A 17,424-nucleotide genomic window follows, 5' to 3' on the forward strand; every position below is an offset into this window, starting at 1 on the left:
CCATTCTTGGATTGATGGGCACTTGGGCTGTTTCCACAGCCTTGCAATTATGAATTGTGCTGCTATAAACATTCGAGTGCAGGTGTCTTTTTTGTAGAGTGTCACTGGATCATTTGGGTAGATGCCCAGCAATGGGATTGCTGGATCAAATGGTAGATTCACTTGTATCGCTTTAAGGTATCTCCATATTGCTTTCCACAGAGGTTGAACTAGTTTGCAGTCCCACCAGCAGTGTAGGAGTGTTCCTCTCTCTCCGCAACTACGCCAGCATTTATTGTTTGGAGATTTTTTGATAAAGGCCATTCTCACTGGGGTTAAGTGATATCTCATTGTGGTTTTGATTTGCATTTCCCTGATGATTAGAGATGTTGAGCATTTCTTCATATGTTTGTTGGCCATTCTTCTGTCTTCTTTAGAAAAATTTCTGTTCAAGTCTTTTGCCCACTTTTTAATGGGGTTATTTGATTTTTTCTTCCTAATTTTCGTGAGTTCTAAGTATATTCTAGTTATCAGTTCCTTATCGGATGCATAGGATGCAAAAATTTTCTCCCATTCTGTAGGTTGTCTGTTTACTTTCATGACTATTTCTTTGGCTGTGCAGAAGCTTTTTAGTTTGATAATGTCCCATTTATTTATTTTTGTTGCTGCTGTGATTGCCTTTGGGGACTTCTTCATAAAGTCTTTGCCTAGGCCGATGTCTAGGAGAGTGTTTCCAACTTTTTCCTCTAGAGTTCTAATAGTTTCATATCTTAGGTTTAAGTCTGTTATCCAGCGTGAGTTGGTTTTTGTGAGAGGTGAAAGGTGTGGGTCCTGTTTTAGCCTTCTACAGGTGGCTATCCAGTTTTCCCAGCACCATTTATTGAAGAGAGATTCTTTTCCCCAGCGTATGTTTTTGTCTGCTTTGTCAAAGATTAGATGGCTATATGAGGATGGTTTTATATCAGGATTCTCACATCTGTTCCACTGGTCAATATTCCTGTTTTTGTGCCAATACCATATTGTTTTAATTACTACAGCTTTGTAGTATAGTTTGATATCTGGCATATTAATGCCTCCCATTTTGTTTTTGTTGCCTAGAATTGCTCTTGATATTCGGGGTCTTCTTTGGTTCCATACGAAGCGTAAAATTATTTTTTCTATATCTGTGAAGAATGCTGATGGGATTTTAATAGGTATTGCATTGAATCTGTAGATCAGTTTGGGTAGTATAGACATTTTGATGATATTGAGTCTGCCGATCCACGAGCATGGTATGGATTTCCATCTGTTTACATCCTCTGCTATTTCCTTCCTCAGTGTTTCATAGTTCTCCCTGTAGAGGTCTTTTACCTCTTTGGTTAAATATATTCCTAGGTACTTTAATTTCTTTGTTGCTATTGTGAAGGGAATTGAGTCTTTGATTTGGTTCTCAATTAGATTGTTGTTGGCGTATATGAATGCCTCTGATTTCTGTGTATTGATTTTGTATCCTGAGACTTTACTAAATTCATTGATCAGTTCCAGGAGTTTCTTGGTTGAATCCTTGGGGTTTTCTAGATACAATATCATATCATCAGCAAACAGTGAAAGTTTGATCTCTTCTGCCCCTATTTGGATACCTTTGATTCCATTTTCCTGTCTGATTGCTGTAGCCAAGACTTCCAGCACTATGTTGAACAGAAGTGGAGATAGTGGGCAGCCTTGTCTGGTTCCAGTTCTAAGTGGGAATGATTTCAATCTTTCCCCATTCAGTATGATGTTGGCTATGGGTCTGTCATAGATGGCTTGTATCATTTTTAGGTATGTCCCTTCTATGCCTATTTTCTTAAGTGTTCGTATCATGAAAGGGTGTTGAATTTTGTCAAAAGCTTTTTCTGCATCTATTGAAAGAATCATGTGGTGTTTGTTTTTGCTTCTGTTGATGTGGTGAATTGCATTTATAGATTTACGTATGTTGAACCATCCCTGCATCCCTGGGATGAAGCCCACTTGGTCGTGGTGGATTATTTTTTTGATAAGTGTCTGGATTCGGTTAGCTAAGATTTTGTTGAAAATTTTTGCATCTATATTCATTAGGGATATTGGTCTGTAGTTTTCTTTTTTTGTTGCATCCTTTCCTGGTTTTGGTATCAGAGTAATATTCGCTTCATAAAAGGTGTTGGGGAGGTTTCCGTTCTTCTCGATGTTGTGGAATAGTTTCTGCAAGATAGGTACTAGTTCTTCTTTGTAAGTATGGTAAAATTCAGGTGTAAAGCCATCTGGACCGGGACTTTTCTTTTTAGGGAGATTTTTAATTGCTGTTTCTATTTCAGCTGTTGAGATTGGTCTGTTCAGGGAATCTATTTCTTCCTGGTTGAGCCTAGGGAGGCTGTGTGTTTCTAGAAATTTGTCCATTTCCTCCACATTTTCCAGTTTGTGTGCATAAAGATATTTGTAGTATTCATAAATTGTATCTTGTATCTCTTTGGGATCAGTTGTGATATCTCCTTTTTTATTCCTAATGGAGCTTATTAGAGATTTCTCTTTTCTGCTTTTCGTTAGCTTAGCCAATGGTGTGTCAATTTTGTTTATTTTTTCAAAGAACCAACTTTTTGTTTTATTAATCTCCTGAATAGCTTCCCTGTTTTCAATTTCGTTTAGTTCTGATTTGATCTTGTTGATTTCACTTCTTCTGCTGGGTTTGGGGTTGGTCTGTTCTTCTTTTTCCAGCTCTTTGAGTCGTTTCATTAGATTGTCTATTTGTGATCTTCTTGTCTTTTGGTTATAGGCATTTATGGAGATAAACTTTCCTCTCAGAACTGCTTTAGCTGTGTCCCAGAGGAGTTGATAACTTGTCTCTCCATTGTCGTTTTCTTCATAGAAGTTTTTTATTTCCGTCTTGATTTCTTCATTTACGAAGTAATCATTTAGTAGGAGGTTGTTTAATTTCCACGTTTTTGTGTAGAAATGTGAGTTTCTGTTAGGGTTGATTTCTAGTTTTATTCCACTGTGATCTGAGAAGGTACATGGTATGATTTCTATTTTTTTAAATTTCTTGAGATTTTCTTTGTGTCCTAGGATATGGTCAATCTTAGAGAATGTCCCGTGAGCTGATGAGAAGAACGTATATTCAGTGGATTTTGGGTAGAATGTTCTGTAGATGTCTGTCAGACCCAATTGTTCCAGAGTTTTGTTTAAGTCCATTATTTCTTTATTAATTTTCTGTTTGGAGGATCTGTCTCGTGCCGTCAGTGGGGTGTTGAAATCTCCGGCGATTATGGAGTTGCTATTAATCCATTTGCTTAGCTCCAGTAAGGTTTGCTTTATGAATCTGGGTGCACCTAAGTTGGGTGCATATATATTTAAAATTGTTATCTCTTCTTGTTGGACTGTGCCCTTCACCATTATATAATGACCCTCTTTGTCTTTTACTACTTTTGTTGGTTTAAAAACTAAATCGTCTGAAATTAGAACTGCCACACCAGCCTTCTTTTGGCTTCTATTTGCTTGGAATATTGATCTCCACCCTTTGATTTTTAGTCTATATGCATCCTTGCAGGTTAGATGTGTTTCCTGAAGACAGCATATACTTGGCCTGTATTTTCTTATCCATTCAGCCAGCCTATGTCTCTTGAGTGGAGAGTTTAAGCCATTCACATTTATTGAGAGAACTGATAGGTAAGGTAGATTACTGATCATTCTGTTGGGTTGGATGTTGTTGCTATGATTTCTGTCTTGAGCCATTGTAATATCTGGCCTTTAATATCTTTGGGTTTTGGTTGTTTTTATATTCGTGGGTTATTTTTATGATGTTCCGTGCATAACGCTGTTTTAAGTACTTCTTGTAGGGCTGGTCTTGTCTTGGTGAATTCTCTGAGCCTTTGCTTGTCTGAGAATGTTTTTATTTCTCCTTCATATACGAAGCTTAGTTTTGCAGGGAATAATATTCTAGGCTGGGCATTGTTTTGTTTCAAAAGAGTGAGAATGGGGCCCCAGTCTCTCCTTGCTTGTAAAGTCTCATTAGAGAAGTCTGATGTTATTCGAATTGGCTTTCCCTTGTATGTTACTTGCTTCTTTTGTCTTACAGCTCTTAGAAGGGCCTCTTTAGTTGATACTTTGGTCAGTCTGATGACTGCATGTCGTGACGTCTTCCTGTTTGCGTTGAATCTCCCAGGGGTCCTCTGAGCTTCTTGAACTTGTATATCAAGATTTTGAGCAAGGCCTGGGAAATTTTCCTCTATTATATCTTCAAACAGCTTGTCCAACCCTTGAGTGTTGTCTTCTTCCCCTTCCTGTAACCCTATGACCCTCACATTAGGTTTCTTCACATAATCCCACAGCTCTTGTAGGCTTTGCTCTTTTCTCTTGTTTCTCTGCTCTATTTCTGTGACTGATTTATTTAATTGGAGGGTGTTATCTTCAAGCTCTGAGATTCTTTCTTCTGCTTCATCTACCCTGTTCTTGAGACTTTCCACTGTATTTTGTAGTTCCTTGAATTGATTCTTCGTTTCCAGGAGTTCGGTTACACTTTTCTTCAATGTGTCTATTTCTTTTCTCATATCCTGGAGACTTTTTGTGGTTTCTTGGTGTTGGTTGTTGAGTTGTTGTTGCAGCTGGGTGAGTGTTCTTATGTTCCACATACGAAATTCCTCTTCTGTCATATTGGTTGCCTGATTTTGGTCGGTGTCCGTTTCTAGGGGGCTGGTGCTCCTCTTTGGGGGTGTGTTTTCCGTTTGGTTCTTCATATTTCCTGAGTTCTTTCGCTGATTTCTTCCCATGTCGATCAGTTGTTGTTTCTTTCCTTAGGTTATTGTTTGGGTATTCACACACCTTGTTTAGTTTCTGAGGCGTTAGGTGGTGCCCTTGCCGCTGGTCTCCGGGCTGCTCCAGTGGTCTCAGCCTCCTGTTCTCCTCCGCAGCCTCCTCCCGTGGAGTCTCCCGGGGTCTCAGGTACCCCTCCTTCCGGCCCTTGTCCGCTGTATGCTCGTCTTCTTGCTTCTTTCCTCTAGTTTCTGCTAGAATCTGTCTTTTTGCAGAGACCCTCTGTCTGGCGGTGTTATTCGTCCGCCATCTTCAAGGACATTTTAATATTAGTAATTTTAGGCCTTTATAACCATTCATAATAATAATGAAATGATGGTGATTTCTGTAAGCTTTTTATTTAAGATTTGTAGGATACTTTTGGCTAGCCTGGTATGTGGGTCCTTATGCTCAAAGACCAAAAATACCTAAGAAGTCATAATATGCAGTTCAATAATAAAGCCAAAAATAGACATTTAAAAATCTTACCTATTCAAGCTTTTGTTCATTTCGATGAGATTATCCAATTCTTCACTTTTGGAAGAGAAAAAATCTCACATTAGTAAAAGCCTGCCCAGAGTCAAGGAATAAATTCAACTTAAAATAACTCTGAGTTCTCTGAAATACAACACATGCCCCACCCCCTTTATAATCTGTGAAAATCTTGATTATCCTTCAAGGTTCTTCTTTACTACCACTTTCTCCAAGAATCCTTTCCTAATCTTCCAAGTGAATATAATCCCCTCAATTTTTTGGAACCCTTGCAGCATTTGAGTTTTCTGCATCTTCTTTATGGAAGTTCTGTCACTATACTTTGCATTATAGCCATTGCAAACTTGTCTCATGTCAATTCCCCTGCCCCTACACACACACGCACACACACATTCATACCACTTAAAATTTAGAACTGTATTTTACATTGGATCCTCTTCACTTTTTAATACAGTTTCTTTCATACAGTAGATGTTGAATACACATTTTTAATTGAATCAACAAATATCAGTACATCAGCTAATTATAGCTTTGTACAATGTACTTGCACAAAGTAGCTACTGGACAATATTTGTTCATCAGCCAGTCTGGCTTCTTTTTTTTTTTTTTTTTTTTTTTTTTTTTTTTTTTGAGACAGAGTCTCGCTTTGTTGTCCAGGCTAGAGTGAGTGCCGTGGCGTCAGCCTAGCTCACAGCAACCTCAAACTCCTGGGCTCAAGCAATCCTTCTGCCTCAGCCTCCCGAGTAGCTGGGACTACAGGCATGTGCCACCATGCCCGGCTATTTTTTTTTTTTTTTTATATATATATCAGTTGGCCAATTAATTTCTTTCTATTTTATAGTAGAGACGGGGTCTCGCTCTTGCTCAGGCTGGTTTTGAACTCCTGACCTTGAGCAATCCGCCCGCCTCGGCCTCCCAAGAGCTAGGATTACAGGCGTGAGCCACAGCGCCCGGCCGTGGCTTCTTTTTTGAATTCTACTCCTACCTCATTTTCAGGTCAGCTAAATTTGCTCGCCTATTTCCACATTTGAGAACCGCAAAGCCCGTTCTGCCTGCTTCTTCAGAAGCAACCTATTTAAGCTAAACTCCTGGGTTCAAGAATTTTGTTTAAACCACAAGGGCTCAGCTTTCTCCCCCAAGAAGGCAGCAGGTATGGTGGGTGGAGGTTTTGCAAAAGTGCTCTTGGTGCCTTCCTCCCGTTTCTTTTCACAGCATGTCCTCTCCCCAGTTTTTTTGTCTACACCTCTGTCCCTACTCCTTTTTCTCTTGCCTTCCTCATCTAGCTTTTCTGTTCACAAATCTTGGTTCTCCCTTATTCCTGCTCTAGAATCATGTTTTACAAGCTTTCTCAATGTTCCACTTTCTTCCTGAGTCATCTGTGGTATTGACTAAGAGGCTGTAAGACCCAGTAACCCAGAAGTTACACATTCAGGCTCCCAGGTCAAGAACACTGGAGTCCAATCCAGGATTCACCATTTATTCATTGGTGACCCTGAATGAGTTACCTACCTTCTGCTGACTCAATTTTCCCATCTGTAAAATGCGAATACTAATCTTACCCACCTCAGAAAAGAATCAATAGGCTAATGAACATAAAGTGCTAAGCATGATGCCTGGCAAGTTACAAATTCTCAATTAGTTTTGGACATTGTAATAAATAGTGCCCTGTCAATACTAAATTTTTCATTTAATAAATGCTTGCTATATTTATTTTTTAACTGCATTTAGAATCACCAAGACTTTGATTTAGCCTTAAAGAGATATAGTCACTGAGTCACTTATGTGCTTGAAGATGCCTGGCACAATATTATGGCCAGAAGAGCTGCTGAAGGCAGTCCTCTTGGAGACCCTAAAAATATCTTAAATTCACAGCCATCACATAGATGAATCCACTTGGTTCAATGGTAGGATTGAAGACCGAGAATAAACACTGAAATACAAAAGTCACTGCCTCTAACAAAAAATTGATTAATTCTCTATCCTTGTGTGGGACAAACACTACCCAGAGCCTAGACACAGTGGCCCATTATTGTTTCTTGCTTGAAATTCTACCTTCCAACTCTGAGGCTACAAATCTGTTCAAGTCCCCAAGGGAAAGAACAAACCCAAGAATCCTGTAAATTTTAGCCCCAGACCTTTCTAAATGGCATGAGTCACAATGATGAGATTATCAGGTTTAGGGGTTGCTCATGTTTATCACAAGAAAATTAGCATAAATCATGAGAAGATACCCTGTGGTAAATCAAAAAAAAATGGATACTGTATTCCAAATAAAGAACTTGAGTTTTCAAAATGACTTTAAATTGGTGAAAGCTTTGGATATTAAGTTTCACCATTGCATTTGCAACAAATTAAATGCTCTTGATCAGATAGCAGTAACACTCCATTTCACAAAGAGCAGCTCAGATAAATAAAGCAATTTCTAGTCCCTGTGGATGCCCCACAGCAACAGTACTCTGTGATGACTATGTCAATGCAACAGACATTTTCCCCCGTCCCTGTCAAGCAGTAACTTCTCTCTGTGATGAATATACCTGGCTGTGGAATTCCTGCCTTGTGGCTAGGGAATGGGGACAGGAAAGTTAAACTCACTGCACCTCTCATTGCTTCTGTTTGATTTACGCCAAACCATAATTTCCCTTTAGCACCACTCACTTATCTTTCCCCCAGACATCCCAATCACCCACCAGAAAACTGTCCAATCCCCATTGAAAACAAAATATTACCTCCAACAAAAGTAAATCAATAAAATTAGAGAGCTAGGCACTTAGATAAAAGAAGAAATGGAAACGGAACATTCAGGAGACTTTCTACAGTCTTGGTCTGAATTCAGAGTTTCTATGAATTTGAACAGAAAAGCCAAGTTTCACTTTTGTTTCTTCTCTTCATTTTTTTGACAGAGACTGCAATCTGTAGTAATATTTTCAGCAGTGTAATTCCATTAAACAAGGAATATTTTTGTGGGCTTGGGATTTAAATGATGGAATATTCATACTCAAGGTTATCTCACTACCTGTCATTATTTTACCATAATTTATAATATGAACACCTACTTTGCACAAAGCATCATGTCAGACACTGAGAATGGTGAATAATACAAAATATCTGCCCTCCTCTGGGAGGCTGAGGCGGGAGGATCGCTCAAGGTCAGGAGTTCAAAACCAGCCTGAGCAAGAGTGAGACCCCATCTCTACTAAAAATAGAAAGAAATTAATTGGCCAACTAAAATATATATATATATATATATATATATATATATATATCTGCCCTGAGAGATTACAGAGATAAAAGATGATTTACATAAATAACATAAAACAAAGCCAAATATGATTCAGTATTTTAAAATATGAGTAGTAGGGCTCCTATAGCTTAGAGAGGCAGAAGTCACATTTTACTGAATGACTCAGGGAAGACTGACAGAGGAGGTGATATTTTATCTGGATCTTGAAAAACAGGTACTTGGATGGATTGAGATGATGGGCTAGGGGCTGGGAAAGACTGCCACGTGGCATAAACAAAAGCAGAGTGTCTGGAAATTTTAGAGAGGAAGTGATTTAATTTGATATTGAATGTAGGATAAATATATGGGTGAAGTAGGAAATAACTCTGTAATGTTAGGCTTAGAGACTGGTTAGCAAGACCCTTGAATGAGGTTATATGTAATTGAATGGGCAGTAGGAAGCTGGTACAGTGATTGTTTGAGCAGAATCTTAGGGAAAATAATTCTGGCATTGATGGGCAGTAACAGTTTAGCAGAAGGAAATATTGAGGGGTCTAAGTAAATCTGAATAGCTACTCTAATAACCTATGTAGGAGTCAATGAGAGCTTAAAGGAGAGGCCATGTGGGCTTGAGGAGCATTTTAAGACCCTCAGTTCATACATGCTTGTTACTACATGGAGGATGAGAATGATTCCAAGGACCAGGCATGGTGGCTCATGCCTGTAATCTCAGTTACTTGGGAGGCTAAGGTGGGAGGATCAGTTGAGGCCAGGAGTTCGAGACTAGCCTGGGCACATTGCAAGAACCTGCCTCTACAAAAAAAAATTTTTTTAAATGATTCCAAAAAGATGAGCCTGCAGCAATGAAAGAATGAAAGAAACAGAGAATGAAAGAACAGAGAAGAAGCCAGGAAATAGCACATTTGGGACAGGAGTCGAATATTTGAATATGGCCTTGGGCATTCTGAGCAGGGTGTTGGGAGACACCCTGGAGACCTAGGATGTGGCTTAACAGCTGAAGTCACTGGGATGAGTGAAATCACCAGAGGAGGCAGCAGCAGCAGAAGAGTATCCATAAATGTCAACACCACTCACTATTCAGGGGTACTCACCTTCTTTTAAATTATAAACAAACAGCACTGGGGTTTTGTTCATATTGGAACTTTCAAAGGTACCAGTTAAGCATTTTTCAAACGCAAAGAGAAGAAAAAAACAAGCTCAAAAAAAGCTCTGAGATCTCACCCCTTGTCAGTTTCCTGAAGTGAAGTGGCCACTCTGACGATGTTGTCAAGATCCTGACTCCTTCAATGACAAATGAATATAGGTCAATGACAGTAGAGCTATCTTTGAAGGCGCTGACATTTCTCATGTTTGCAGTGGAGAAAGTGATAGTCCAGATGCTGTTCAGGAATTGTTGACTTTAGCAGAATAACAAAATGGTTCTATTCTATCCGCTCATGGCACACAGAGACACGTGCATCCCCCATTGACAGAAACACACACACACACACACACACACACACACACACACACACACTCCCCACTCTTTTTCATTTCACCTGGGTGTTGGCTCTGCCATCTAGTGCTCACTGAAATAACTACATTTTCCCCTAAGGACTTGTATTGGCAGCTCCCAAGTTTATGCTTTAAAAAAAAAAAGGCATGGAAAAGAAAATCCAGTTAGTTGCACAAGTAAACATAGAAGTGAGTTTGGAAGTTTTTCTGCTGGAGCCAAATAACATTAAGCAACAGATCCAGATAGTTAATTAGTCCCTCTAAAGGGATGAAAATATCTGTTGTCTAACGCTATAAGACAGGTAAAAGCACCTGAGACATAAAGGGCTTGGATCCATGCCAATCTCCCTGGATCATGAATAGGAATAATTAGGAAAATCTTTATAGCTTTCCTGTAATTAATAACTGTGTTTCACAAACAATATCTCATAGAAGTTTAATAAGGTTCCATGAAGAAAAGATTTTGTAGTCAAGTAAGTTTAGAAAAGGTAATCTACTTTTGGTGATTCAGAATCCACAAAATTACACTGAAGGTTGTAAAAAGTCCTGTGGCAGAGAACTCAATTTTTGTTTCCTAACTGTATCAGACTGTTGAACCCTTCTTTCAGAAAGCATGCATGTATGGGCGTTTCGTGGCACATGGCACACAGTTTGAGAAATGCTGAGAGTTGGATTTTAAGTTCCCAGGTACAAGGGAAACATGATTCTCCCAAAAGGTAAAGAATTTGTGTGATGTGTCTCCTTTTTTTTTTTTTTGCGACAGATTCTCACTCTGTTGCCTGGGCTAGAGTGCCGTGGCATCAGCCTCACTCACAGCAACCTCAAACTCCTGGGCTCAAGCGATCCTCCTGCCTCAGCCTCCCGAGTAGCTGGGACTACAGGCATGCACCACCATACCCAGCTAATTTTTTTCTATTTTTGGTAGAGACGGGGTCTTGCTCTTGCTCAGACTGGTCTTGAACTCCTGAGCTCAAACAATCCTCCCACTTTGGACTCCCAGAGTGCTAGGATTACAGGCGTGAGCCACCACACCCGGCCAGTGTGATATGTCTTTTGAACTGGGAGTCTTCTAAAAGTCAAAGGCGATAATACAAAAACACAAAAAGCATATATGTTTTGAACTTCAAAAACATTTTTTTACTTGAAGAAATCTTTTAACTAAAAATTGGTTTATTATATTGATAGACCTATAAAATAATGTTGTTTAAAAACTATTTTCAACAATACCATTTTTTTTCTAAAAAGAAAAAAAAAAAAACCAGATATAACCAGAACAAATACTAGACAAGCTAGGGCATGCAAGACAACAAGTGTAAATCAGGACTCTCATGGGGAAACCAGACATTTGGGGAATGTCACCTTATCCAATGACATCAACACAGTTTATGTGCCTCTTCCTGAAGCTACAGGAGGAGGTAGACATGACTTTGTATAGTCACCACTAGGCAAAGTTTTTGTAACACAAGGTCAACTAAACACCTGTATTTCTACCTCTTCATTTATACATCCAGACCAACTGTGTCATACACCTAGTTGGAGGTGCTGGAAATAAAGAGGAGAAAAACTATCTTTCCTTCAAGAGGTTTGATCTTATACTGTTATCATATTCAGACAATTTTATTTGTTTTCTTACTTACTGTCTTGCATGTCCTAGCTTGTCTAGTATTTGTTCTGGTTATATCTTTTTTTTTTCTTTTTAGAAAAAAAATGCTATTGTTGAAAATAGTTTTTAAACAATATTATTTTATAGGTCTATCAATATAATAAACCAATTTTTAGCTTAGGAAATAAATGAAAGAAACAAAATTCTATAAGTACTTATAAAAACACTTATTATCCACCATATTGAAGTCAGCTGGAAAATTGATTTTATCTACTTTATTAACGTTTTATATTTTTAAACTGTTTTAATAAAGCATACTGTATCATTGCATATTGCACATTGCATATTTATAATTACATAGATATAAAGACCATCACATCATACCTGATGTTTCTTTCAGCAGATCTGTTGGTTTCTGTATATACACCTGGTTTTGGTGGACATATCTGCCTATATTTTTAAAGTTAAAGATAATATCTGTTAGGTAAGAAAACACTTCTCTGTTCAATTTAAATTTATAAGAAAGCATTTATGTTCGAAAAGATCGGTGGGTGTTGGAACCCTACTACTACTTGAGATAACAAACTTTAACTCTTTGGATAGGCTAGAATCCAACCACCTCCTATTTGAAATTCTAAAGGGTCCAATAAACTCATTTTGTATCATCTATCTTTCTTTTTATAGATTGTTAACCACTGGATGTGTCTAGAAATATCTGCTCTAAATTTGTTCATGTGGGGTTTTATTGACCTCCATTCATCAGTAAAGCATTTTCATGTTTATCTCTATTAGACAGTGATATAATATTTTTAAATAGTAAGAATCTTTTTTGTTATTAGGCATCAAATGAATAGTTTTTTCTTAGATTTATCCCATTTGAATACTATCCAGAAATACATTTGCTCAGATAAGATGGGAAATAAGTCTGTATTTCAAGTTCACCTACCACATTGAGCATGACCACACTGAGCTAACAGAATTAAATTTTACTATGTTAGGTTCTGTCACAATTTATGATATAAGGCTTTTCTCTACTCTTTTTCTGAGTATCTGGTTGACCTACTTATACATTCTTGCTTATTCTCAAGAAGCTATATTCAACTATTTTTTGTACTCCTGAGGACATGTGTTAATTACATAGGAAACACTTTCCTTTCATATTCTTTCATTAAAATCATCTTGCTGTGATTAAAGTAATCAGGGTTTTAAAAACAGGCAAGTTGTCCCAATTTTATTTTTCAGATCATTGGTGGAAGAAAGAAATTAGAGTAGTAAAAATGGATTATACCAATTCCTATGAAATCTACCTTCTTTTAAATCTAAACAAGCTTACAACTCTAGCGTAACTGATTTTAGATTAGAATTTAGGTGGTACTAAGGCCAATTAATTTTAGCCCCTTAAAAATTCTATTCAAGTAAGATTTAATTGCTTAATTCTATATGAGTTAAAGGAAAAACAATGTAAGATAAAAAGCTTGAGAAGCTATTTTTAAGAGATAATTATAACCATCGTACAAATAAGTTATAAATCCGATCTATATTTTTAATTAGTTCGGTGAAGAAATATTCTCTTGACTCATTAAAAAAAATTATCCTCACATCCTAAGGACAAAATTTCAAAGATCCTGTGAAGTTTCACTGAATAGAAATTCAGACCTGGAGTTTTAACCAACAAGATGAACACCTAATGCTACATACTTCTGCTGCCCAGTCAGCACTTTCTAGCTGAAGTTCCTTTCTTACTGAGAAATATTTCTATGATTGTATCTACTAAAGAATAGTCCTATCTATAATTGTGTCTTATTGAAGAATAGTTCTATAATTGTGTCTTACATGGTGTCAAAAAATCACCATCAAAAAGCAAAAATACAAAAAAAAAAATCAAAGGCAGACAATCAAGCAGAACTAATAAATTCAGTCTTCCATTGAGATACCATTTTTAATCTCACCATAATCATGGAAATATGGGATGTACATCCTGAAAAATGGTTCAAAATATAATAAACAGTGCAACAGGAACACATGGGAAGATTTTTAGATCTTTGAATTTGTTTCTGAGTATTAATTATAGAATGACACAGATTCAAAAGCCGAAAAACAAGTCTGTTTTTCCTGATTTGAAGACAAGTTAATTAGAACATTTATTCAAAATTTGTGATAGTTTTGAAATACATCGTAAATTTCTTAACTAAATAAAAGATTAAAGAACTACACAAAGATATTTCTAACATAAGTGAGGATTTGAGTGGTAAAACAAAGTGTCAAGAAGATCTTTCATCAATAATATACATATCATTTAATATGTATATATTTATACTTTATATATAATATATATGCTAAATACACATATATTTTATATTTATATATTAAGAGATAGTATATAAGAAGCCTGTGCACCCTTTCTGAACATTAATATTGTTCCCTTTCTATCTTGAAGTTTTATTCCTTAAGACTAGTAATAGTCATCAGTACTCAAGGGCAAACATAAATACACATATGCATTGGCAAATAAAATTAGAAAAAGCTCTGCAAGTGCTTCTTTAAGTGAATGTGCACACAAAACATATCCATGCTTTACACAAAGCAAGTCACAATTCATTTATTTTAATTTCTCTTGAATTTCATTTTGATAAGATATTCTGGAGTACTAGGTCTTACCTATTATCCTGTCTCAGGTGGTTAGGAGAAGAAACAGGAGAACTGGGCTTTGGAGGTATCGGAGGGTGAAAAGCTGGTTCCCTTTAAAACAGAAAACAGTAGTTCATTTTACCATGGAAACATGGTAAATTTTAGCATCTATTAACCAAATGCATTTATTGCCTACATGGAAGTACCTCTTGCATCTTACAACCCCATGTGCAAAAGGTCAGAATCCATGGAGCGGTAAACCTAAAGAAGTCAAATACTTAAAACATGAGTATATTAAAAGTTCATTAAATCAGATATTTGGAAACCCCATCCTTTTTCAATATAGTGTGAACTATAATATGTTCCTTAACTAAATAGTTTAATGTTTTGCTAGTGTATCTAGCCCAAGTCATGGCATTCTGAGTCAGCAATGCGTGAGCATTGCAAGTGATCCTTGGGCATTAACATATAAGCCTCTTTAGGGATTATGTCAACTATCAAGCTGCAATGGAAATAGCAAGAACGGTTTTTAATTTCAGAGGCCTCAAGTTAAAGTTTGATTTGGAGCTCTCAACCAAATCTGACTTAAACATTGTCAGCACAGACCAGTTTGATGCTGGCAGAGCATATGTATATACTGTCAGCCTAAATTTTCCAGTGAGGCACCAAGGTAGTCTCTGAGTTGGCAAGATTTAATGACCTAAGAACTGGAGATGGGAGATTACATGCATATTTTGGATGGAGTGAGAACTCTACCAAGGGCATGTGACTCCTCCACTCTCCCACCACTACAACCCCAGTGGTTCTCTATGTGTCCTCAAGATCAAGTCTGCACCTAGTGAAAACACCTTGTGATCTGGACTCCATGTATCCTCTGGCTTCTGTACCCTGGTAGTTTGGTGTGTGGTCTGGAGTCAGGTAGTCTGAATTGCCAGCTGTGTGGTAATGGGTTAACCCAATTCTGTGTCTTCATCTGTAATAATCCTTCTAATAGGATTCTTGGGGTATTATCAGGACTGAATGAGATCGTGCTTTTATTCAAGGAACTATTTATTGGTAGCTTTCTATGTGCAGGGCACTCTGTGAGGTGGATAATGTCCCTGTTCTCAAAAGATTTTCAATATACAAATAAATATATGTCAGAAGAAGAAAAGTGCTGTGCAAAAAATAAAACAGAGGAAGAGGATGCAGATGGGAGCACTATTTTATTTAGAACGGCCTAGGAAGGACTCTCTGTAAGGTGAAATTTGAGCCAAGATCTGGAGGAAGTGATAGAATCTAGCATACAAAATGGGCATCATTAACTTAGAGATGATATTTAATGCTTGAAACTGGATGAGATCACCAGGGGAGTCAGTGTAAGTAGAGAAGAAAAGAGGGCCAAGGGTTGGACCCTCTGGCCCCGCAATATTCAGAGGTCAAGAATATGAGATGGAAAAGCAAACGAGTTGAGGAGGAGTGGTTAAGAAGAAGACAAGAGAAATAGGAGGGTGTGGTATGCTGGAAGCCAAGTGAGAAAAGTGTTTCAAGGAAGCAGTAATTGGCCATGCTAAATGCTATCGTTAAATCAAATTAAAGACTAGGAAATTGCCATGGTTTCAGCAACATAGTGGTCATTGGTAACTCAGGTAAGAGCAGTTTGGATGGAGCAGAGGTGAATAAAACATTATAGGAGTGGATTTAGGAGAAAATGGGAAGGAAAGTGGTAGAGGCATTGATGCTGGTATTTGGCAGTGAACAGGGAAGAGAGATATGTGTAGCTACCTGGAGCTTAAGGGGACAAGGAAGGTTACTACAGCATGTAGATACGATGATGGGAATGATCCAGTGAATCACCGCCACGGGAGAGTGAGGGGCAGATGCTAGACAGATGTCCTTGGAAGTGACAGGACTTAAGGCACAAGTGGGGTCGTTGGACAGAAGCACAGAGGGCTCGTTCACAGGAAAAAGCAGGAAAGGAACTTAGGTACAGCTGAGGTGTGTTAGTTGATCCAGAGTGGAGAAAGTTCTCTTTTGTTTACTTCTATTTTCTCAGTAAAATGGGAATCAAGATGATTAATTCGAAGTGAGGATGGTGAGCAGGAGCAGGAGGTGAGAGAGAGAGAGAGACAGAGAGAGAGAAAGTATGAAATGGTTTTCTAGGAGAGCAGGGGAGTAAGTGGACCCAGGAAATGAAATATGATGATAATAATAACACACCATTATATGGGATTATTATGTGCTGAGAGCTTTTTTAAGCACTTTACAAATATTAGCTAAGTTAATCCTCACTGCAATCCCAGAGACAAGTATTATTCTTCTTCCCATTTTATAGATGAAAAGACTGAGGCACAGAAAGTGAAAATAAATATCTCATGATGATCCAGTTCCTAAGGGGCAGAGAAGGGAACTGAACCAGGAAACCTGAATCCATGAGCCTTCCTCACGCTGTGCTTCCTCTCAAGAGATCCTTGGGCAGCACCAATGGCTCAGTTGAGGTTAGTACTCATAGAATTAAAATCAGGTTATTTGGCTTTGTTTTCTCTTGCCATAGTCAGCTCTTTTGAGGGTAGAAAGAGAAGAAATAGAGAGTTTGATTTAACTCAATTTATAATTCAGCCAAGTGAGTGCAACAAAGAGAAGGATGGCAAAGGAATGACAGGGTGTGTGAGGAAGGGACTACAATGAGGGACTGTGGGGTCAGAGATGAGTATAGAGAGGAAGGAGGAGATACAAGGGGTGAGGGATTATGAAAAAGATGGTTGAATCAATGGTCTGGTGATTGTGGCAGGGCTGAGAAATTACTGGAGGCAAAGGACTGGAGGGAGGGTGCTAGAAAGACAGAAAGCAGGAACCAGAGAGGGAAAACTTAGACATTTTGTCATTTTGTAGGGTGTGTGGTTATTTACGAGGGGACGTCCCATGGGTGGCTGATCACAGGACAGAGGGTCATGAAAGTGAGATGCCAGGCTGGGGAAGGACCTTCCACATGGATTTTGAATCACCAAGCATTATGACAGGAGGAGGGTTGGGAAAGTCAAGGAGGCTGGTGTTAAAGTCTTGAAAGAATGAGGGTGGATGACTCCAACGAGGAAGAGGAGCTCATGATGGCATGGCTTCAGAGGAGATGGGGGATTTTAGAGGGGAGGGAGCTAAAACTGACAGGAGGTGGCAATGAAGAGCAAACGAGATCCCTACCCTTCCTCTAGACCCTGTGATATGCTGGGTG

General features: G+C 38.2%; 1 protein-coding gene across 3 annotated transcripts in view; it reads right to left on the reverse strand.

The window, feature by feature from the left end:
* The window catches only part of SCEL (sciellin), a 121,129-nt gene that overhangs the window by 44,558 nt on the left and 59,147 nt on the right, over positions 1-17,424 (reverse strand). For all 3 annotated transcript variants that reach the window (XM_020290304.2, XM_020290298.2, XM_076009351.1), the window contains 4 exons: positions 14,247-14,327; positions 11,973-12,038; positions 9,713-9,772; positions 5,248-5,292 (listed from right to left, as the gene is read on the reverse strand). In XM_020290304.2, the coding sequence (XP_020145893.2) occupies positions 5,248-5,292; positions 9,713-9,772; positions 11,973-12,038; positions 14,247-14,327 (252 nt within the window). The remainder of the gene's footprint in view (positions 1-5,247; positions 5,293-9,712; positions 9,773-11,972; positions 12,039-14,246; positions 14,328-17,424) is intronic.

This window comes from Microcebus murinus, chromosome 13 (genome assembly GCF_040939455.1).
Source record: "Microcebus murinus isolate Inina chromosome 13, M.murinus_Inina_mat1.0, whole genome shotgun sequence".
NCBI lineage: Eukaryota > Metazoa > Chordata > Mammalia > Primates > Cheirogaleidae > Microcebus > Microcebus murinus.